The sequence below is a fragment of the Myxine glutinosa genome, chromosome 2, assembly GCF_964187855.1.
Source record: "Myxine glutinosa chromosome 2, kmMyxGlut1.1, whole genome shotgun sequence".
Taxonomy (NCBI): domain Eukaryota; kingdom Metazoa; phylum Chordata; class Myxini; order Myxiniformes; family Myxinidae; genus Myxine; species Myxine glutinosa.
In genome coordinates this window covers 158,973,674-158,998,673 of record NC_136262.1, presented here as the reverse complement: position 1 = coordinate 158,998,673, position 25,000 = coordinate 158,973,674, and the positions used below count along the sequence as shown (strand labels likewise).

The following is a 25,000-nucleotide window of genomic DNA, read 5'->3' as shown; positions in this document are numbered from 1 at the left end:
ACTCTCCTTTTTTCCTGTTCATAAATTTATGCCCTTGATGTTAGTCCCACTGTCCGTTCTACATTGCTCTTCCATAAGCCTCGCTCCTGTGAAGAAGAAGAAGAAAAAAATACCAATCTAGTAGGGCAGAAATTGCCAATGTGCTACATAACATATATATTATGTTGGTTCGGGCAGAGGACAAAAGTTAGTTGTTAGACTACAAGTGGAAGGGCAATTCCTGACAAGGAAGACTTCTCTACACTAAATGTCCTCGAGCCAAACTTCCCAGTCTTCAGACTGCGGCCCATTTGCTGGATGCAAATTTGACCCCCACCATTACGGAGAAACTTCCACCCTTTCTCCTTCTTTTCTGTCTCTTTTCATGCCTGATTTTGATTTTGATCCCTGCTCCTGCTTCTCCTACAAGATGGAGACACTCAGCAGAAACCATCGACAGTGCCTATAGAAAGTCTACACCCCCTTCAAATTTTTCACCTTTTGTTGCCTTTAGCCTGGAATTAAAATGCATTGAATCAGACTTTTTCCACCTTTATTTACACATCATAACTCACAACGTCCAAATGAAAAACAAATTCTACAAATATCAGAAAATCAAATAAAAACACTAACTAGAATATCTTGGTTGGATAAGTGTCCACCCCCCTTATAATAGCAATTTTAAATTAGCTCAGGTGTAAATAATCACCTTTAAAATCACACACCTTGTTAATTGGCCTCTACCTGGGTTAAATTGTGGTGATTCTGATTATTTCATTATAAAATCAGCGGTTCCTGTAGGTTTCCTCTGCCAGATAGTACTTTTCACAGCACATACTCAACCATGAGCACCAAGGAGCTTTCAAAAGAACTCCGGGATAAAGTTGTGGAAAGGCACAGATTAAAGGGGGGGGGGGGGGGGGGGGGTATGAAAATATTTCAAAGGCCTTGAATATTGCTTGGAGCACAACCAAGCCAATCATTAAGAAGTGGAAGGTGTATGGTACCACCAAGAACATGCCTAGATCAGACCATACCCTCCAAACTGGATGACCAAGCAAAGAGGAGACTGATCAGAAAGGCCAACGAGAGGCCAATGGCAACTTTGAAAGAGCCACAGGCCTTTATGGCAAAGACTGGTCACTGTGTGCATGTGAACAATATCCCAAGCACACCACAAGTCTGGCCTGCCTGTAAGGTCGGGTGGCAAGAAGGAAGCCAACACTCAAAAAAGCCTACCTTGAGTCCTGTTTGAGGTATGCAAAAAAAAAACACTCCAGAGATTCTGAAGCCATGTGACAAAAAGTTTTGTGGTCTGACGAAACCAAGATGTAGCTTTTTGGCCTAAATGCAAAACGTTACGTTTGGTGCAAACTCAACACAGCACATCACCCAAAGAACACCATCCCTACTGTGAAGCATGGTGGTGGCAGCATCATGTTATGGGGATGTTTCTCATCAGCAGGAACTGGGGCACTTGTCAGGTTGGAAGGGAAATTGGATGGAGCAAAATACAGAAAAATCCACGTGCAAACCTGCTGCCTTCTGAAAGAAAGCTGAAATTGGGAAGGAAGTTCACCTTTCAGCATGATAACAACCCAAAGCTACACTGGAGTGGCTAAGAAACAAAAAGATAAATGTCCTTCAGTGGCCAAGTCAGAGCCCCGACCTAAATCAAATCCAAAATCTGGGGCATGACTTGAAGATTGCTGTCCATCATTGCTCCACATGCAACTTGACAGAGCTTGAACAGTTTTGTACGGAAGAATGGGCAAATATTGCCCAATCAATGTGTGCAAAGTTTGTAGACACCTATCCCAACAGACTAAAACTGCAATTGCTGTCAAAGGTGCTTCCACCAAGTATTAACTCAGAGGGGTGGACATTTATCCAACTAAGATAATCCAGTTTTGTATTTTTAATTAACTTTCTGAAATTTGTCGAATAGTTTTTCACTTGGAAGTTGGGGGTTACGATGTGTAAATAAAGGTGGAAAATATCTGATTGAATGCAATTTAATTGCAGGCTGGCTATAAGGTAATAAAGGGTGAAAATTTTGAAAGGGGGTGTCGACTTTCTATTGGAATTGTACAACTGCCAAAAATTAATCAGGCTCATAACCAGAAGGAACTCAAAACAGAAATTCAACTCAAATCAGAAAACTCAAATCAAATCAGAGAAGGAATCAGGCTCATCCAATGCAACAGCTGCTATGAATGGCTTCACCTATCACACTCCAATAGAAGCTGGACATGCTGCCAATACAACAAACATGAACTGCCCACTTTCCACAACCCTAAACAAACACATCTCCCAAAAATCAAATCAATGCAATGCAATTCCATATTAAGGGTATTTGTGGCCAAAAAACTGAACTTAATCACTTCCACCACAAACACAACATACACATAGCCTTTTTTTTTCTTTATTCTTTACAGGAGAGAAGCTCATGGAAGAGCAAGGTGGGTCCAACAGGGGGACAAACATCAAAGGAATGTATGAACAAGAAGAAGGATGAGGAGGAGACACTGAAATAAGCAAGTAAGATGGTCGAGTTAGGAAAGGTTGATGGGTCAGAATTCGGGATGACAAGAGATGGTGGTGCAATGCTTGCATGAAGCCCTGGAGGGAAGAGTGAGAGAGAACAGCCTCTAGATCAGGGGCGGGCAACCTTTTCAGAGTGAGGGCCAGATGAGACTTTTGGAAGGAGATCGCGGGCCGGAGTGAAAAACGAAATCTCAGAATTACTATATTTTGTTTACATGAATAGATTGTACAAAAATTGCATTGAACACTCTACAAATCAATGAGACTGCTGGTGCTGTTTGCCATGAAGAAGTATTTCCATGTCTGGCTCGATGGTTGAGGTAGACAACAGAAGAATGTCATTGAGGTGGCGGTCCGAGAGTTGGGAGCGAAGGTGAGACTTCGTGTACTTCATTTTCGAGAAGAGCTGTTCACAGCAGTAGGTGCTGCCGAACATGGCCACAATGCGTTGGACATGGGCAATGTATTTTTGAAAATTGTTAGAAGGGAGAACGGTGTCGCGGAAGAAGGACAATGGAGAAGAGGTGCGGAACTTCGCCTTCATTTCATCGTTGCACTGCAGCTCCACCAACTCCATCTGTAAGGAGGCAGGGGCGTCTTCCACGGGGAAGTCAAAGGGAGCAGTGAAAAGCTTGAAGTCCGCAGCCAGCACCCTGACTCCTGCAAAACGGGAAGCAAATTCCTCACGTAGAGAGTTGACGACACTAACGCAAGTGCCCAGGTCCACATCGTCAGGGGCACATGCAGCAAGGCGAGGAAAATGCACAAACTGACCAGAAGCCAATTGAGCCTCCCACAAGCGCAGTTTAACCTCGAAGGCAGTGATGTGCGCGTACATGTCTGTCACGAGAATGTCTTTGCCTTGCAGCTTTATGTTGAGGGTGTTCAGGTGCGCCGTGATGTCCGTGAGCAGGGCCAGGCGAGCTAGCCACCGCGGATCAGAGAATTGATCAGCGTGGGGAAGGTTCTTCTGACGTAGAAAGGTGGCAATCTCCTGCTGTAGGTCGCACACCCGAGACAGCATGGCTCCACGACTCAGCCAGCGTACCTCACAGAAGTAGAGCAGGTCGTTGTAGTGCACGTTCACCTCGTCCATCAGTGCCTGGAACTGATGATGGTTAAGGCTGCGGGAGAGGATGGAGTTGACGACCTTCACCACGACAGACATGACACCAACGAGGTTGGCAGACTTAGCGCACAGGGACTCTTGGTGGATGATGCAGTGCATCTTGTTAATGGGCTGAGTGTATCCGGCGGCTGCACAGTGACGCACTAGCAGCGAAGCGGCGCCCTTCTTCTCACCAACCATCGCCGGGGCACCGTCGGTCGTCACACACACAAGACGGGAGAGGTCCAGGGAGTGCTGATCAACACACAGAAGCACGGCGTCGCAGATGTCTTTCCCAGTGGTGGTGTTGCGCAGCGGGACAAGCTGGAGGAATTCCTCACACACTTGAAAGTCAGCAGTGACGCCACGGATGAAAACGGACAGCTGGGCCGTGTCCTTTGTGTCGGTGCTCTCATCCAGAGCGAGGGAAAAGGTGACGAAATTTGAGCTGCGTGTTTTGAGTGAGTCGTGCACGTTTTCCGACATATCCTCGATGCGGCGACGAACGGTGCGGGACGAAAGGCTCACGTTCTCAAAGGCGGAACGCTGCTCTGGACAGACGGAGTCCACTACAGCGAGGAGGCATTCCTTGATGAAGTCCCCATCCGCGAATGGCTTCATTCGGCGAGCAAGGATGCGGGAGACTTCATAACTGGCGCGCGTCACCTTTTCGGCCTCAGTATTCTGCTTGCGGAAGAGTGAAGTTTGTTTCTCCAAGTTGCCTGATAGTCTAACCATGGCGTCCTTCCTTTCGGTGGCAGACACCGACGCGAAGTTTGACGAGCGGTGCTCTGTCTCCCAGTGGCGGCGCACGTTGTACTCTTTTAGGACAGCCAAAGTCTTCAAGCATATGAGGCACTGGGCCTGTCCAAAGCGCTCGATGAAGAAGTACTTCTCCCACTCAGGGTTGAAGATCCGACGCTCGAGGTCCACTTTCCTCTTCTTAACACGCTGGGTCGCAGACATGATGAGCTGAAAAGGAAGAAAATTAGGTATATCAGCAATGAATAAATGATGTAACAGCAAGCAATCTGGGGCACAAAAAATCTCGGAAGACGAATTGTACAGATGAATGTATTTATTTTGCGCGCACGTGGCCAACGCTGAATATGACACAGTTTCACCGTAAAACTGAAATACAGGAAATGAATCAGTCTGCATACTTTTTTTTTTAAAGAGTTCGTTTTCCTTTTAAACAAAAGTTCGTCAATTTCGTTTTCCTTTTAAACAAAAGTTCGTCAATTTCTTTTTTCTTTTACAAACAGAAAGTTCGTTATATATTTTTTTTCTTTACAAATAGAAAGTTCGTTATATTTTTTTTTTTACAAATAAAAAGGGAGAATAAAATTATTTAAACGCAGCAAATGAAAGATAATAACATGTTCTAACAAACAAAACAAAGCAAATTGAAAGAAAGTGAAAATTGAAATAGGTTTAGAGAACTCTGCGTCGCTTACCTCTTTGTTGCAAGTTATTTGTCCCAGACACCAACGTTTGTCGCAAGCTGACTGAATCGGAAGGACGTCCGTATCACATGCCGGCTGATTTGAAAAGACCGCCTATCAGCAAGCAGGCGGTGTCTAGGCAAGACAGTTCCCCGTGCGCATGTCTTCCGGAAGAGGACGGTGCTGAAGACAAAATGTCCCTTTCTTGAATTCAGACCGGCTAAATATAAACTCTTACATTTACAAATGATATGAGTTTTACTGGGAGGTCCGCGGGCCGGATTGCAATAATAAAGCCTAGCAGGGTGGCGGGCCGGACGCTAAGCCTTCGCGGGCCGGATGTGGCCCGCGGGCCGGGGGTTGCCCGCCCCTGCTCTAGATTCTAGAAGATGGTTCCATAGATGGGAGAAGCGAGGAATAAAAGCGTTGAGTTATGTAGTGTTACGTGCTCCTCCCCAAACCCAGGTCACGGTGTACCTCCGAGCCCTGAAAGGAGTCACGGCAGAAAGATGTGTTATTCTGTGTCAAAGATCAATGGTGAAATCACACCAATTGTTACCAACAAACAAGTATTGTATTAAGGTCACACAAGAATAACAGCACAAAAACAATAGTACTCAATTGTACAAAAAATATATCATTCCTATGATGGTACCATCAGTTTCGTACAATATAACTCACTGTGCTCCAAGTGAGCGAAAAGAACACTGTCAAGCCAAAGTCGATCCACGCTCCGGTGATCGTCAGAACGATGTCGTGTCAAGACCAGAATCCCGTTCGGTTGACAGTCACACTGCCAAAGATGGGCAAAGGTGCCTTCAAGAGGCGACTGGGAAATCACAACTTCGGGTATGGATGTTCAACGGCTCCCAAACGGCGAACCGCAAATTCCCACTCAAAATCCACGTTACACACGCAAACCAGGTTAACGTCTGGATGCGGTGAAATGGTTGGAGCGAGGTGAAAGTCTGGAGCGATGCGAAATCGGGAGCGAGGCAAAATGGCCGACGGGCCCGTACTCGAGGCGTAACTGCACTCCAACGATTCTCTTCGGAATCAACCGCAAAACCTGTCAGGCAGGTTTATCTGTCACAGCGATAACCACTCTGTCACAAGAATCCCTTTCCCAGGAAACCCAAAGTTCGCTCGTGACCCCCGTTTGCTAGCGTTTGCTCAAGACCTCAAAGCAGCTCGGCTTCTTCTCGACCTCTCTTGCTCCGCCTCCTCCTCTTCTTCGTCCGGTTTTCTCTCGATCCGGTTTCCTTTAAAACACTAATTTTTTTTACCTTTTGAAAACAGTTATCTCCATTTCACTTAAACGAAAACAATAATAGTACATGGAACCAAAAGTGCTTGCAGTGGATGAAAACCACAACGACGGAAGTGACGAATCCGTCACGAAAAATGTGTAATCCGTCACGTCATTCTTGTGTGATCTTAATACAATATATGTTTGTTGGTAACAATTGGTGTGGCTTCACCATTGATCTTTGACATACAGAATAACACATCTTTTCTGCTGTGACTCCTCTCGGGGCTCGGAGGTACACCGTGACCGGGGGTTGGGGAGGAGCACGTAACACATGGCAGATTCATCACGTTTCATTGACTGTCACCATTCCATCGTGTGGCAATAGCAGGAATCCCTCATTAAAATGATTGTACCTGGCCTAGCCAAATATACATACTAGAACGAACTATGTTATATATTTGTATCTAACTTTGTACTACTTGCAATGATATATGCAAGCTTCTCTACGATACAACAAAAAAATGGATCGGCACTGAATACTTAAATCCTTGAAAGATGCACGTGGGTCTTCCAAGTTCCAAATATACCCCATGTAAACATAAATCTAGAACGGCACTCTTCGAAGTCGCCCGATATGCCTCCGCCAACATTATTACATCGTTATACATACTTGTACCAAGTTTGATTTAAATCCCTTCAGCTGTTCTCAAGTATCACATTTCTACCTGACATGACCTCTGACCTTTGATGCAGAAATCTAATCAGTTTCTATTTGGATCATAATATAGACCTGTACCAAGATTGGTCAAAATCCATCACTGGTTCACAAGTTAACGCAGTAACAGAATTTGTATCCAACAGGACTTCTGGCCTTTGACCTCTTGACGCCATAATCTAACCCATTTATCTTTACAGCATGATAATACTTGAACCATGTTTGACTTAGTTCCCTTCAGCTGTTTTTAAGTTATCGGGGTAACAAAAAAACCTCTTGCAGATTCTGACCTCAGACCTCTTGATGCCAAAATCTAATCAGTTCATCTTTGTGTCATAATATATATACATACTTGCACCAGTTTGGTCAAAATCCCATCACTGGCTCACAGGTTATTGCGGCAACAGGATTTTCACCTATCATGACCTTTGACCTCTGACCTCTGACCTCCTGCCCCAAAAATATAATCAGTGCATATAAACCTCATTACCCATACCTGTACAAAGTTTGACTTGCATCCCTTCAGCCATTCTCAATTTATCGTGGTAATGAAAACCTATCACTGATGCATGGACTGACGGATGGACGGACAAACCCAAAAACATAATGCCTCCAGTGACTTCATCGGGCGGAGTTAAAAAAAAATAAAAACACCTCCCACTTGGGTAATGGTGCAACAAAATACCTCCAACATGAGCAGGCCCACCATTTCGGTGACATTCTGCCGCTGCATGTCCCCAGACTCAGCGAGGCTGAAGCAATGCTCATAAACCTTCCTGCGTCGTGTAACACCTTCTTCCTGCTGGCAAGGGGAACCTACAGGTTCAAAGAAACAGAACACAAGGGGGGAGTTGGGGGCGATAATAACTAATTCTGCATCTACATGAAGAAAAAGGAAAATCATTGGTGATCAGAAATAAATAAATAAACTGTTGAAACTAGAACGCCACTCAGTAGAGCGCATACTCCTGCCGTGGGTCAAGTTGGAATAATACGTTTTGTTTAACATACCCTCTCCCCAAAACAATAAATGAAAAAGAAAGTAGGCCCTAACTGTCAGAAAATTTATTTTGATATATCTCGGAATTAGAGGAGAAAAACATCATTTAAGAATAAGAATAAAAGCTTTAATGCAGTAAAACAGAATAAAAGATTCCCAAAGAAATTCCCAAAATAAATTCCTGGATCCGGAATAATATCCTGAGCTTCACCAAAAACTAATCAATTCTTCCTTATCCCAAGGGCAATCATCCCACCAACTTTCATCCAAATCCGTTAAGAACTTTTCCAGATATCTTGTTCACAAACACACGAACACACACACACGGACGGACACGATCGAATGCATTACTCCCTGGCGGGAGTAATTACATAAATGTAATTATGTTACTTATGGCGGCGTTTGGGCTGAAGCCCAGAGAGGTTGCGAGCAGCTAAGGCTGCTGCTGCTGGCCGAGGCGCGTAACACTTGGGAGGGGCCATGAGGTACAGACTGTAGGGGCGCGCTTAATGGCATGGCTTGGAGAGGGAGGCTGTTAAAATGGACGAAAGGGCCTACTCCTTATTTGATTGACACAACGCAGATTCAACTATTGGAAACATGGCCTTATCTATACACATACTAATGAAATAACTGAATTCCTATGTTGACCTACGTGTTTCTTGTGGCCTAACTATGGGGTGCAACCTTTAACCCTTTAATGATGTCGTATTTACAAGTGTGTGGGTTCTCAAAACCGCAACAATATATATATATATTCTATATATATATATATATATATATATATATATATATATATATATATATATATATATACAGTGGAACCTTGACTTACGAGTTTAATTCGTTCTGTGACCGAGCTCGTAACTCAATTTGCTCGTTTCTCAAATCAAATTTCCCCATTAAAATGCATTGAAATGCTATTAATCCGTTCCAGCCCGCCAAAAACCACACCAATTTTTTAAAAAATATACAGTATATATAAAAATATCTCGCGCTTTATATTTCACCTGTATGCAGCATACAAGTTGGCAGGATGGCCTGGACTGGAGGTACGCACACTTGACTCTAAAGTCTAAACTGTCCAGCCTGGGTTTGAATCCCGACCCAGCTATAACCTGTCATGGGTGAATCACAGGCAGGGTGATTCATCAATGTGTGTACCGCTAAACTGGGCGCCCCGTTTGCGTCCCATTAGTTGTTGGATGTTAAGGATCTCACCGTGTTTTCCACAAAGAGAAGGCGAGCTATCGCCGGCACTCTGAACAAGTTGTGGCCTGGCATGCTCTTCTCCTCTGCCGTTATATACGTCCTCCTCGGCATCTTTTTCCAGAAGAGCCCTGTCTCGTCACAGTTGAAGATTTGCTGGGGGATGTATCGTTCGGCTTCTATCAGTTCGGCAAAAGTTATAATAAAATCTTCAGCTGCCTTCACATCCGCCTCACCAAGTCGACAACACGCACACCTCGCTCATGTTTTTCGACGATTGCATGTTTTATATCCAAGCACATCATCCTCTTCTTCTTCTCAGTACTGCCCTTGGCACTCAATTTCTTAGGACCCGTGGTTAAAACTAAGAAATTTTCCAAAATAACCAAAATGCGAAAACAAAACAGCAGCGATATACGGCAGAGATACTGTACTTGCACGGCAAGATAACCACGTGACCGGAACCCACCTGGTGGGGGGTGGCGTAAGCTCCAAAATAACCAAAATGCGAAAACAAAACAGCAGCGATATACGGCAGAGATACTTGCACGGCAAGATAACCACGTGACCGGAACCCACCTGGTGGGGGGGTGGCGTAAGCTCCAAAATAACCAAAATGCGAAAACAAAACAGCAGCGATATACGGCAGAGATACTTGCACGGCAAGATAACCACGTGACCGGAACCCACCTGGTGGCGGGTGGCGTAAGCTCGTAACTCGGATCTCGGCTCGCATCTCAAAGCAATAAACCGCCCGAGCGACGGCTCGTATCTCGGAAAACTCGTAAGTCAAGGTTCCACTGTATATATATATATATATATATATATATATATATATATATATATATATATATATATATATATATATATATATATATATATATATATATATATAGTTGCGGATCTCGAGCCCTTCGACGTACTGAGGAGGGATTAAGCCCTGCTCCCCCTCGAACTTCGAGTCCACGAGGCCGCTACCCACTCTACACTCGTGGGGGCGGATTGCTGAGCAATTCCAGCCGCCAAACCCGCAGCTAGCGCATGGAAGGGTTTCCGGTCACAACCCGAGCACCTTCGATACACACGCCGCCGCGAGGACGGGGGCTGGACCTCACACGAGTCACGCTGGTCTTTAACGCCGAGCGGTTTGCGTGTCGCGTAACTCGTACCGTTAATTACTATGTACACGATCGAGCGGTTTTAACTCGTGCAATGCGAGGCCAATGGTGAAGGGATGAAAACGGCCAAGTTGGAAACAAGCACAGGTTTATTCACAAATGTACACTGGTGAGAGAAAAGGGACACAGAAGAGAAACTAAACAGTCCTTACTTACGTTTCCCAGACAAGGGCCATCTGACTCGTTCGGGGAAGGGGAGGAAGAAGAGGACACGCACAAAGCGTGGCCGCTCAGCACAGTTCGCCCTGAATGTTCGCCCTGTTGCCCTGTTGGGCGTTTCCCCCCCCCCCCCCCCCGAGGATGTTCGCGACAGGGACGTCGGCCTCAGTCGTGCACGAACGGGAATCCACGCAGCGCGTCCCAAAGCCAGCGAGGCAAAAGCGCACGTGCAGGGAGTCCAGGCAGGGAGATCGTCAGAGCCAGGGCCAAGAGAGAGCGGGGGCAGAGAGAGTTCGGAGTCCAGGGCCAAGAGAAAGCGGGGGCAGGCAGAGAGTTCGGGGGTCCGGGCCGGGGGTTTATTGCCCCCGGAGTCCCACCAGAATGTTCCAAAGGCCTCCACTGGCCGCCGGGGGTCACATGTCGTGATAGCCCCTCATCAGTCACTCCCCTTAGTTCTCATTGGCCGCTTGCTGCTGGCCACTCCCCTTTATAGCTCTCATTGGCCGTCGTTATTGGCCACTCCCCTTTAGCTCCCGTTGGCTGTTTGCTGCTGGCCACTCCCCTTTAGCTCCTCCCTCGGGCCTGCTCGACTTGCCCTAGGCCCACCACCTGGCATTCCAAGCTCCAATGAGGCCTACCCTTACTTTGTCTGCCTCAACGCATACTAACACTGGGAAGGAGACTATACTTCACATTTAATAAAAAATAACTGACTAATCGAGGCTACATGTTGTGGTGCAACTAACTAATAGGGGGGTTGCCTTTATTCCAAAACCACAACAATATATATCCTAGCAAGCATAATACATACTTGTACCAACTTTATTCCAAACCGCATCACTGATTTACAAGTTATTGTGGTACATTCTGAAAATTACATTCTGAAATGAGATTCAGAATCATTGGAATCTCCCGCGATGAAGCTAACTCCAAGGGCCTTTCACTCACTCACCGCAGGCAGGTTGGTGGTCTTTCCGTCTTCTACCGACTCCTCTCTGGCCTTGCCCCCCCAGCTCTCTCTGGGCTCTGTCCCCCAAATATTCCTACAGGTCGCACAAGATCTGCCTGCAACCCTCTTATGGTTAAACTGCCAAAATCAAGACTTTCTGCTCACCTTCACTCCTTCATTCCTCTTTTCTCCCACCTATGGAACAAACTCCCTCACTCTCTTCAATCCCACTCCACCCTCCAGGTCTTTAAAACAGCTGTTCACCACCATCTCTTATCCTCCCCCATCCAAAACCTTGATCTTTTCTACCCCCGCTAATTTCGGTCCCCTTGTGTTTTATACCTCTCCCCCCCCTTCCCACGCCTCCTCCCCCCAAGCCCTCTCCCTCCCACACTTCTCCCTGCTCTCAAATGTTGTGGTTGTGTGCTTCCCCTTCTCTCCCCATCTTGTCTTCCGCTCCCTCTTTTTGTATATTTTGTTTGTCTGGTTGTTTTGTTAGTGAAATAAATGTTAGCTCTTTCACGAGCCTCGATTCAGTATACAAAAAAACAAAAAAACAAACAAAAAAAACAAAAACTATTTTTTACCAAACATCACAGTTAACCTTTGACCTCACGCCCCCGAAATCTAACCAGTTCATCTTTACATCATTATATATACCTGCACCAAGTTTGGCGTATATCCTTTTAGCCGTTCTCAAGTCATCGCGGAAACGAAAACCCATCAAGGATAGATGCACGGACTGACAGACAGCCGGACAGACAACCCAAAAACATAATGCCTTCGGCGCGGTGGCAAGAAAAGAAACGTTGAAGAGAGAAGAGAGTTCCATTGATGATAACACATTGACTGCACAATTCAGAAACATTTGTTAACGATTCATCATTTGTGGTCCGACATTGTACATAGTGATAACACATACTGACATATGATGGTGGCCAGGCAGTGAGTACACTGGACTGACATATCCAGGCAAAATGCAGCATGATTATGGTTCTGTATTCTATGCTTCTATAAACAGAACTAATCACCAGAGAATTATCTTGTCACCATCAAGTCAATGATAAAATCTTGCTGGCTCATTAATGGCCTTCAGGGGAGGGAGTAATCAGCCTGTACCTGAATCATCTTACATATACATAAATCAACACCGATTGATGTATTTTTGATCATACAAACTATCACTTCACAATGTGACAAACCAAACCTAGATATGGTAATTTCATTGCCAACTACTTCCAGACTTACCCAAGAATATGGCACGGAGTATAGCAGGAAGATTTGGACTAGTGCTCAGTGCAGTTTGTGTCAGCAACTCCTCCAACTAGAAACAACGTTAAAAAGGATGAGTCAATGAGAAGTGGCAGCAGCTGCTGATGCATTTAAGGTGCTGTAAGGTTAGGCATGCTATTGCATTTTACAGTGCTTGAGCAGAACGACCTCCTGTAGAAATGAGAAACAAAAATCATTTCCTCTTATTGTTATATGGTATAGTTCCAGTACCACAGATTTCATTTGTGCCTTTCGATGAGACAATTGAGTGGTACACGTTGCATTAATTTCACCTTTAACCATTCATGCCGAAGAAATGATGATGACCTGTTCTCTTCGATATGCATACAACAGGATTCAATATTATGTATAACTTCCTAACCATGTGCACGGTGTGCCCGTAAAACGGCAATTTCGTTGATATGTAACTCAATGATGCTCCGATGTATCACTCTGATCAATGTGGCAATGCCCATAATCACAGATAATTAAACGGACACTTCGGTCCGAAGGGTAGGCATAAAGCCTGAGGCCCATACGTACCGTTTTGTTGGAAGAGACATAACACCGATGCTTTCGATATTTTATGGTCATTTTAACAATCGGTTTGTTTGTGTTTCACACTGAATGAAAAACATAAAGGTAGAGCATGGAGATTGTGTTATATGACAGGTTCGACGATATGTTCGGCCTGAACGGAATTGAAATCAAAATGCCGGAGTGTGGAGAGTCAGCTGCCACACTGCCGTAATGACATCAGATGTAATCACATCGCCCTGTCATGTGACCATATCTTCAGCTCTGATTGGTATACATTTGAGAAGTTTTTGGTAGTTGGATGGTCACTTAAAAAGCGACCCAAACTTTTTGAGAAGACGGGTGAAACCATAACCTCCGCCCACCTTCAGTGGTGGTGGTAACTAAAGAAAATAATAAAAGCCAAATAATAAATAAATGAAGCACATCTTTTTATGAGACATTAAAGTCCATTTCAACGCAGCCACTTCCCCTCTTGTGATCCCAGGAGATTGTGGTGGAGTGATGGGGTGCATCAAGTTAGGAAACAAACAGGAGAACTCAATACATACACATCTGGACTCACGCCTGGAAATTATTGACTACCCTTCGTTAAATCTAGTGATCAACTGCGAAAGACTGCCATTGATCTTGGCAGCACAATCCAACCAAGGGAATAACGGCATTTTTACCGAGTCATGCTACAAAATTATCAGTATTGCAATGTTTCACCTTTATTTTCTTTCCTGCAAGTAATTACAAGGCACCACCCAGGAAAATGATTTGTACTCCATCGGTACAAAAGCCATGGAACGAACAGCACGAGATGATCAGAGAGGTGCTCCAGAACAAAACAAAAGGATGGAACAAATGGAGTCGGTGGAGCAACATCTCTAGAATGCAATGATCATGATTCACGACTAAAGGTGACTGCCCACCCCCCATTCGATCCCATATGTTTGGTGTCAATAAACAATGGTACCTTCCCCAGCCCCTCCCCCTTCCCCCAACCCCACATTCCTTGGGACAGTGAGTTTGCCCTTGGGGCAATGTGGAATCACCCCGATAAGAATAAGATATATTTTTTATAAATGGAAGGATTATAAATTGAATGTAGGGAGAAGGGGAAACAGGATCTGTGGACTCATGACATCCGATTGTATGCCCATTGGAATAGACAGATGTATGTACATTCACAAAGTAAATTTGCAAACATGGCAGTATCGCCATCAACACAAATACATGAGATGTTACCACTCTTTCACCGGTGTGTACCCCGGTTTAGAATAGGTACACCGTATCCCTGCGTGTCGTAAGAGGCGACTAAAGGGGTTGGCGTCAGGAAGGGCATCCGGCCATAAAAACATTGCCTCAAAAAGAGAACCATGACAATTACGACTACATATGGGCAGAGTACAGCCCGAAGTACCCCATGGGGGACCTCACTCCCTCTCGTCAAAACTCAACGTGGGGAACCCGATCGAAGCAAGGGTGGAAATCATTCCATTTATGAAGACGAAACGTCTGATGCCCGGCGTGGAGATCGGTTTCTGAGGTTTGGGACATGGAATGTAGGGACAATGACAGGGAGATCAGGAGAAGTGGTGGAAGTATTGGTCAGAAGAAGAGTGGACATATGTTGTGTGCAGGAGACGAGATGGAAGGGAAGTGGTGTGAGAATGGTGAAGGGTAGGCAGGGACAGAAATACAAGTTTGTGTGGCAAGGGTGCCGGAGGGCGTGAATGGTGTTGGTGTCCTGTTTTCTGAGAAGTTTGTAGACAGTGTGGTGAGTGTGACTAGAGTGAGTGAAAGGTTGATGATGGTGAAAATGATGATTGGAAAGCTCTTGGTGAACATCATCTCGGGATATGCTCCACAGGTTGGTCAGAGCGATGAAGAGAAGGACAAGTTCTGGTGTGCTATAAAAGCTGATGGAAAACGTGAAAGATGAGGAAGTTGTTGTGGTAGGAGGAGACCTAAATGGACATGTGGGAAGGAGTATGGACGGTTTTGAGGGAATTCATGGGGGTTACGGATATGGTGTGAGAAATGGAGAAGGTGAAAGGATTTTGGAGTTTGCTGATGGAGCTGATTTGTAATACTCAGTTCCAGAAAGAGGATAATGAGCTTGTTACATACACGTCAGGTGGGTCGACGACAACCGTTGACTACCTGCTGGTGCGTAGGCGAGATAGGGGGCACCTCCGGGACACAAAGGTGATCCCGGGGGAGGAGGTTGTTTCACAGCACCACTTGGTTGTCTGTGACATAAGGGTGAAAGGTGCGAGGAGAGCTCGGCGGGTGAAGTACCAACCGAGAATGAAGGTGTGGAGGTTGAAAGAGGTGACAGTGAGGGAGGCATTAAAAGAGAGGCTGAGTATGGTAGAGGATGATGTGGTTGAGCTTGAAAGTGGTTGGATGTCAATGAAAGATAGTCTGTTGGGAGCCGTTGGTGAGGTATGTGGATGGACAAAAGGACCACCGAGGCACTCTGAAACATGGTGGTGGGATGATGAAGTTGGAAAGAAGATTCACGGGAAGAGGAAGAAGTTCAAGGAGTGGCAGAAGGCGAAGGGTATGGGGGCAGAAAAGGCAGAGCATGAAAGTTATAAGGCAGCCAAGAAGGCTGCAAAGAAAGAGGTAGCAAAGGCACAGGAGGCATGTAGGAAAATGTTCGGAGAACGCTTGGATTTGGAAGAGGGTCAGAGAGCGGTATTCAGGATTGCAAAGCAGATAGCGACAGAGAGGTGTGATGTGATGGGGGTGAGTTGCTTGAAGGATGAAGTGGGACAAATCGTTGTGGACCCAGATGCAATTAAAGGAAGATGGAAAAGATATATGGAAATGCTGTTGAATGCAGAGAATGAATGGGATGGCAACATAGAGAGTAACCTAGTTTTAGGACCGGCAGAGAAGATAACCGAGAAGGAAGTTGAGGAAGCGATAAAAGCAATGAAGAGTAGAAAAGCGGGAGAGCCGACGGGAGTTGTGGGAGATATGTTGAAGGCAGCGGGAAATTGGGGTGTGAAGAGAATGACAGAGATCTGCAATCTGGTGGTGAAAGAAGGCCGCATTCCAGTGGATTGGGAACTGAGTACCCTCGTCCCTCTATACAAGGGGAAAGGTGACCCTCTGGACTGTGGCTCGTATCGAGCGATAAAGTTATTGGAGCATGGAATGAAGGTATTGGAAAGGGTGTTGGAGAGGAGGATAAGGAAGAAAGTGAAGATTGACAAAATGCAGTTTGGATTTATGCCAGGAAGAGGAACGACAGACGCGCTTTTTATTGTGAGGCAGTTGCAGGAGAAGTATATGGAGAAGAGGAAGAAGTTGTTTCTTGGGTTTGTTGATCTGGAGAAAGCAATCGATAGGGTTCCACATGAAGTAGTGACATGGGCATTGAGGAATTTAGGAGTGGAGGAATGGTTGATCAGAGTAGTGATGGCAATGTACAAAAGAGCGCACACAGCTGTAAGGACGAAGGACGGGAACAGTGGAGAGTTTGAGGTGAAGGTGGGAGTGCATCAGGGGTCGGTACTAAGTCCACTACTATTTGTAGCTGTGATGGAGGTGCTGGCTCAGAACGTATAGGAGGGTTTACCGTGGGAGTTGTTGTATGCAGATGATCTGGTGCTGATTGCAGAAAGTATGGATGGACTGAAGGAGAAGATGAACAAGTGGAAGGAATGTATGGAGACAAAAGGTCTGAAGGTGATTATCGGAAAAACGAAGGTGATGGCAAGTGGTAAAGCATGTGGTGAGGTGGAAAGAACTGGGAAGTGGCCATGTGCTGTGTGCAGGAAGGGTGTCGGAGTGAATTCCATTCAATGTACAATGTGCGCTGAGTGGGTTCATCAAAAATGTAGTGGTTTGAGAGGGTCATTAACCAGTGTGGCAGCTACATTCAAGTGTGAGGTGTGCACAGAGGGAGCTGCGGATGGAGGAAATGTTGAGTTGGATCTTGGAGATGGCGTAAAGCTGGAAGGTGTGAAAACATTTTGATACCTGGGAGACATGCTGAATGGAGAAGGTGGATCAGACTGGGCAACGGTTGCTAGAGTGAGATGTGCATGGAAGAAGTTTCGGGAACTGAGTGGCGTGCTGACGAGGAGGGGAGTGTCGTTGAAGCTGAAGGGAATGGTGTATGCTGCACGTGTGAGAAGTGTTATGATTTATGGGAGTGAGACATGGGTAATGAACGTAGAGCAGCAACGAAGGCTGGAAAGGGTGGAAATGCGAATGGTTCGGTGGATGTGTGGAGTATCTTTGAGAGAGAGGAAGACAAATGATGAATTGCGAAAGATGATGGGAATAGAGCCTCTGATGGATGCTGTGAAGAGAAACAAGTTGAGATGGTTTGGTCATGTGTTGAGGAAGGATGAAAGTGACTGGTTGAGAAGAGTGATGGATAGCTCTTTCACGAGCCTCGATTCAGTATACTACAAAAAAAAAAAAAAAAAAAAAAAAAATGTAGAAGGAAGTAGATGACGGGGAAGACCGAGAAAGACTTGGCTAAAGATGGTGGAAGAAGAAATGCCGGCAAGGGGGTTAACAAGGGGAGATGCAGAAAATATGGCAAAATGGAGAACATTGTCATGGGGACCGCAAGGCTAACCCCCGCTCTTGCAAGGAAAATGGCCTTAAAATGCCTGTTGTTGTTGTGTTGTTACCACTCTTTCCCATGGGTATTTCAGCATTCATCAGATAATAACTTTCAGTATTCATCAGAGTACCAGCTACCAGCACGATATAAATTAACAAGAATGACTGCACTGTGGTCCCAACTTGCGATAAAATCAGGTAGCGGGCCGATTGGGAAACGCGCATGCCATCAAAAGATAAACTCGACAGTCGGCACCTCTCATCCATGACAACCTCCACCACAATTATGTCAGAACGAGCGGATTCGTCACATGGTCACAGATTGTTTAACCCCAGTATGGGGCCATTCAAAAATTAAGTAATGCTATTTTTTATGGGGTGCATGCCGACGTGTTTGCTTAAACCTTTCTAATAATTTGTAATCAACATTGGTTAGGTTTTTCAGGGTCCCTCATCGTGAATTAACACAAGCCAAACAAAGCCAATGAAAATCTGATGCAACAAACCCAGGCAGTCTTACAGACCTTATGTCTTAGGCTCACCAGAAAAACAAGATGGCGGCACATTATTAGCCACATGTATGGACCGATTTTATTAGTCCTTGGCATAAAGACAATACATGACGGTATGCATATGCACATCATTTTGTTTCATGATGCTATTAAAGATGGCCGACTGGCAGCCATTTTAATTGTAAAAAGCCCGGTATTGAACACGTCCTCAACCATTCATCAGGAAATACATTAACAGATCTTGTCGAAACTTGGCACACAGATAATAGCCGGCGAAGCCGGTGTTGTCAATAAACGAGTACGTATTATGTTGAAAACCTGATTATGCCTTGGCTCGAGAATCCGAAGCGCAGTGGGCGCAGCCATCTTGCGTGGGCGGAAGTATGCATAACAAATTTAAAACGTTCATTAGGAGTTTCTTTCACCCGTCGTCGTTTGATTCACAATCTTATGCACCTCCGATGTATTAATAAAATAATTTAAGACCAACATCGGCCCGCACGGGCCTGGTTATCTTCAACAAAACGCATCACCAAACACCGGACCCAATGAGAGTCGAGCATTTGCAAAAATATTTCTAAAATGAAAGCGCTCAATGATGGGCGCCATCGACCGGATGCGGAAGTTTGCATAAAAGAATTGCGAAAAAGTTCAATAGGAGCTTGTTTCACCCGTCGTTCTTTGATTCATAATCTAATGAAACCTCTCATTAGTAATTAAAATACGTTAAGACCAACCTCGTTATCTTCAACGAAAATCGTCATCAAAGACCAGAACCAATGAGATTCGAGCATTTGAAAAAATATTTTTTTACAAGCTTATTACGCGTTTCGGACGGTGAAAACGGCGTCAAATATTCTCACATTGACGAAAAATTATTTTTTAGAAATCTCGTGGCCGTCGGAGAACCGAATCAGCCAATCAGCGCCCTCGACACAGGACATCTTACCAGCGCCCTCGAGACGTCTGCGACGCCGGGAACGAGGTTGGTGCAAAACAACCGAATCACGCGTAAGCATATACTGCTCGAAATAGTTCTCATCATATGCTCAAATTTCCTAAGCTAAATCGTCATTGCTTTGGGCACTGTTGTCTGTTACGGAGAAAGAACAAGAACCGAAATGAAAGGAAAAATGGTACAACCTCCACCAGTGCTATAATCACTGAAACATGATTCGACAACAGTCCGTGGTAACTTGAGAGAGGTTTTTACGTTGCACCAAGTAAAGCCATCGGATGTGACACCATTGTCTTCTTTTTGGGAATATGCTGCAGTAGATGTCCCTGGTGATGGGTCATGTTTTTTTGACTGTTTGAGCTTGAGAATTTTCCTACTTCTTAAAATAGGCCTTAAGCTCACACATCGTATCGTTACTTCCTTAAGCTTCTTGTGACATTTATTGTATGCAGATATTGGGGAGGACTGTCTGCTCTTCTCTTTTACCAAGTCTTACCAGGTATGGTACCTACTACACCTACCTACTACCAACTACCTAACCTACTGATACCATAGTGATGGGTAAAATAGTGGCAAGAGGCTTTGGCTTCGCCGGCTCATTGCGGCTTTGCAGTCGGTACTAGTAAATTATGGCTTACATATGCACGTCATTTATTTTCGAGATCAGATCCAAGATGGCTGACTGGCAGCCATTTTGTTACTTAAACGTGTCCCCAACCATTTCTTGGCCATGTATGGACTGATTTTGTTCAAACTTGGCACAAAGACAATACATGAGAGTACAGTATACATATGCAGAAATTGTTTTGTAATCCGACCAAAGATGGCCAACAGGCACCCTTTAACTCCGTACAGCAAAATTGCTAAAACTACGGGGGCTATGACTTTTATGTCTTTTTATCCTTGTTTTGTCTGGGTGCCAAGGTGGGTGGAGTCAAGTGACAAATCTGGGTGGGGTCCAGCAGCTGTCCACATGAACAAAATCGACAACCCAACAAGAACCATGCGGAACTCATGCAGACCTGTGACATGTCGCAGGTAAAAATTTGACAAAGGTTATTAATTTTGTGCTTTTCTGTTTAAACAAGATTAAGGCTAGTGGAAGAAAGATGTGGCAGAGAATAAAAAGGTAACAAACTGAAAACGGGACCGCAGTTGGATGCAATAAGTAAAGGAATGAACAAACAGGAAGAGATGAGAGAAGAGGAGTGGAGGAAACACCAACCCGCAAGCTTAAAGCAGGTTGGGTATTCAGCATAATTCGGTTAAACTCAGCAGTCAGCGATATTCAGACATTAATCTCGCTGCCGAAATTCAAAAATATCAGAATAAATATGTACACTAGTATTATAGTCAACAATGTACCTCGTTCTATTAATTAAAGTTTAAATGCATCGTGTTTTCTCCATACAACATTGCTCACCTCCCCTTCAGCGAGCATCTGCAAAGACTCCTGCAGTTTTGATATCTCTCCCGTCTCCACCAGTTTCAAAAGTTTCTGTGCCATTGCATGAGCCTACAAAAAGCACAGATTGATATTCATGAGGAACATAACTTTAAGCCAGGTGGCTGGTTGCATTAGAATGTATTATGCATTTACACCTTCAATCAGAGAAAGGCACATCAGCAAGGATGAAGACGTCTACATTTGAATGCCACAGACCCTTCACCACCAAATTCACGAATTTCTCTACCAAGTTCACGTTCACGAACCCTTCACTACCAATCTTGCATTCACTACCAAGTTCACAAATAACATCTAGACATGGACGCATCATATATGTAGCAGACTGTTGACATTTTCTTTTCCTTTTTCATGAAATCTCCCACAATGAAGCTGAGTCTATTGGCCTATTACTTTGCCATCGTAGACAGGTCAGTGGTCTCTATCTTGCACTGCCTCCTTTGTGGTCTTGTACACTCTGCTCTTTCATGCTTTGTCTCCCCCACCCCCACTCACCCTCCCTGCCTTCCCTCCCCCCAAACCCCCATGCTTGTGCAGGTCGCACATGGTCCACCATCAACTCCCTTCAGGTGAAACTACCTAAATACAGGATCATTGCTCATCTCCACTCATTTTTTTCCCACCTGTGGAGTCAACTTCTACATCCTCTTCAATCTCATTCTTCCCTCCAGATCTTCAAGCCAGCTGTTCACCACCATCTCAGATCATCCTCGATCCAAAAACATAATCTTTCTTCCACCCAGATTAACCCCCTGGGTCATTCCCTCAACAACACAACAACACAACAGGCATTTTAAGGCCATTTTCCCTGCTAGAGCGGAGGTTAGCCTTGCGGGCCCCATGACAATCTTCTCCATTTTGCCCCATTTTCTACATCTCTCCTTGTTAACCCCCTTGCCCGCATTTCTTCTTCCACCATCTTTAGCCAAGTCTTTCTCGGTCTTCCCCGTCCTCTACTTCATTCTACATCCATTTCCATAACTCTTCTCAACCAGTCACTTTCATCCTTCCTGAACACATGACCAAACCATCTCAACCTGTTTCTCTTCACAGCATCCATTACAGGCTCTATTCCCATCATCTTTTGCAATTCATCATTTGTCTTCCTCTCTCTTGCAGAATAAATATGTCATGTCAACATGTGGGAAGGAGTATGGATGGTTTTGACGGAGTTCATGGGGGTTACAGATATGGTGTGAGAAATGGAGAAGGTGAAAGGATTTTGGAGTTTGCTGATGGAGCTGATTTGTTGATTTGTAATACTCAGTTCCAGAAAGAGGATAATAAGCTTGTTACATACACGTCAGGTGGGTCGACGACAACCGTTGACTACCTGATGGTGCGTAGGCGAGATAGGGGGCACCTCCGGGACACAAAGGTGATCCCGGGGGAGGAGGCTGTTTCACAGCACCACTTGGTTGTCTGCGACGTAAGGGTGAAAGGTGCGAGGAGAGCTCGGCGGGTGAAGCACCAACCGAGAATGAAGGTGTGGAGGTTGAAAGAGGTGACAGTAAGGGAGGCATTAAAAGAGAGGCTGAGTAGGGTCGAGGATGATGTGGTTGAGCTTGAAAGTGGTTGGATGTCAATGAAAGCCTGTCTGTTGGGAGCCGTTGGTGAGGTATGTGGATGGACAAAAGGACCACCGAGGCACTCGGAAACATGGTGGTGGGATGATGAAGTTGGAAAGAGGATTGACGAGAAGAGGAAGATGTTCAAGGAGTGGCAGAAGGCGAAGGGTACGGGAGCAGAAACAGCAGAGCATGAAAGTTATACGGCAGCCAGGAAGGCTGCAAAGAAAGAGGTAGCAAAGGCGCAGGAGGCATGTAGGAAAATGTTCGGAGAACGCTTGGATTCGGAAGAGGGTCAGAAAGCAGTATTCAGGATTGCAAAGCAGATAGCGAAAGAGAGGTGTGATGTGATGGGGGTGAGTTGCTTGAAGGATGAAGTGGGACAAATCGTTGTCGACCCAGATGGAATGAAAGGAAGATGGAAAAGATATATGGAAATGCTGTTGAATACAGAGAATGAATGGGATGGCAACATAGAGAGTAACCCTGTTTTAGGACCGGCAGAGAAGATAACTGAGAAGGAAGTTGAGGAAGCGATAAAAGCAATGAAGGGTAGAAAAGCGGGAGGGCCGACGGGAGTTGTGGGAGATATGTTGAAGGCAGCAGGAAGTTGGGGTGTGAAGAGAATGACAGAGATCTGTAATCTGGTGGTGAAAGAAGGCCGCATTCCAGTGGATTGGGAACTGAGTACCCTCATCCCTCTATACAAGGGGAAAGGTGACCCTCTGGAGTGTGGCTCGTACCGAGCGATAAAGTTATTGGAGCATGGAATGAAGGTATTGGAAAGGGTGTTGGAGAGGAGGATAAGGAAGAAAGTGAAGATCGACGAAATGCAGTTTGGATTCATGCCAGGAAGAGGAACGACAGACGCGCTTTTCATTGTGAGGCAGTTGCAGGAGAAGTACATGGAGAAGAGGAAGAAGTTGTTTCTTGGGTTTGTTGATCTGGAGAAAGCATTCGATAGGGTACCACACAAAGTATTGACATGGGCATTGAGGAAGTTAGGAGTGGAGGAATGGTTGATCAGAGTTGTGATGGCAATGTACAAAAGAGCGCGCACAGCTGTAAGGACGAAGGACGGGAACAGTGGTGAGTTTGAGGTGAAGGTGGGAATGCATCAGGGGTCGGTACGAAGTCCACTACTATTTGTAGCTGTGATGGAGGTGCTGGCTCAGAACGTAAAGGAGGGTTTACCGTGGGAGTTGTTGTATGCAGATGATCTGGTGTTGATTGCGGAAAGTATGGATGGACTGAAGGAAAAGATGAACACGTGGAAGGAATGTATGGAGACAAAAGGTCTGAAGGTGAATATCGGAAAGACGAAGGTGATGGCAAGTGGTAAAGCATGTGGTGAGGTGGAAAGAACTGGGAAGTGGCCCTGTGCTGTGTGTAGGAAGGTTGTCGGAGTGAACTCCATTCAATGTACAATGTGCGCTGAGTGGGTTCATCAAAAATGTAGTGGTCTGAGAGGGTCATTAACCAGTGTGGCAGCTACATTCAAATGTAAGGTGTGCACAGAGGGAGCTGCAGATGGAGGAAATGTTGAGTTGGATCTTGGAGACGGCGTGAAGCTGGAAGGTGTGAAAACATTTTGCTACCTCGGAGACATGCTGAATGGAGAAGGTGGATCAGACTCGGCAACGGTTGCTCGAGTGAGATGTGCATGGAAGAAGTTTCGGGAATTGGGTGGCGTGCTGATGATGAGGGGAGTGTCGTTGAAGCTGAAGGGAAAGGTGTATGCTGCATGTGTGAGAAGTGTTATGATTTATGGGAGCGAGACATGGGTAATGAACGTAGAGCAGGATCGAAGGTTGGAAAGGGTGGAAATGCGAATGGTTCGGTGGATGTGTGGAGTATCGTTGAGAGAGAGGAAGACAAATGATGAATTGCGAAAGATGATGGGAATAGAGCCTGTGATTGATGCTGTGAAGAGGAACAGGTTGACATGGTTTGGTCATGTGTTGAGGAAGGATGAAAGTGACTGGTTGAGAAGAGTGATGGAAATGAATGTAGAAGGAAGCAGAGGACGGGGAAGACCGAAAAAGACTTGGCTAAAGATGGTGGAAGAAGAAATGCGGGCAAGGGGGTTAACAAGGAGAGATGCAGAAAATAGGGCAAAATGGAGAAGATTGTCATGGGGACCGCAAGGCTAACCCCCGCTCTAGCAGGGAAAATGGCCTTTAAAATGCATGTTGTTGTTGTTGTTGTTGTCTCTTGCAGGTTGGCGAACCCCCGCTCTTGCAGGTAAAATGGCCTTTAAAATGCCTGTTGTTGTGTTGTTGTCTTCCTCTCTCTCAATGATACTCCACACATCCACCGAACCATTCACATTTCCACCCTTTCCAGCCTTCGTTGCTGCTTTACGTTCATTACCCATGTCTCGCTCCCATAAATCATAACACTTCTCACACATGCAGCATACACCTTTCCCTTCAGCTTCAACGACACTCCCCTCATCATCAGCACGCCACTCAGTTCCCGAAACTTCTTCCATACACATCTCACTCTAGCAACCGTTGCCGAGTCTGATCCACCTTCTCCATTCAGCATGTCTCCGAGGTAACAA

General features: G+C 45.4%; 1 protein-coding gene across 2 annotated transcripts in view; it reads right to left on the bottom strand.

Moving 5' to 3' along the window:
• The window catches only part of FANCI (FA complementation group I), a 129,749-nt gene that overhangs the window by 102,873 nt on the left and 1,876 nt on the right, over nucleotides 1–25,000 (bottom strand). For both annotated transcript variants that reach the window (XM_078771854.1, XM_078771855.1), the window contains exons 2-4: nucleotides 20,825–20,917; nucleotides 12,790–12,865; nucleotides 7,732–7,862 (exon numbers count right to left, since the gene is read on the bottom strand). In XM_078771854.1, coding sequence (XP_078627980.1) covers nucleotides 7,732–7,862; nucleotides 12,790–12,865; nucleotides 20,825–20,908 — 291 coding nt within the window. In that variant the 5' untranslated portion in view covers nucleotides 20,909–20,917. The remainder of the gene's footprint in view (nucleotides 1–7,731; nucleotides 7,863–12,789; nucleotides 12,866–20,824; nucleotides 20,918–25,000) is intronic.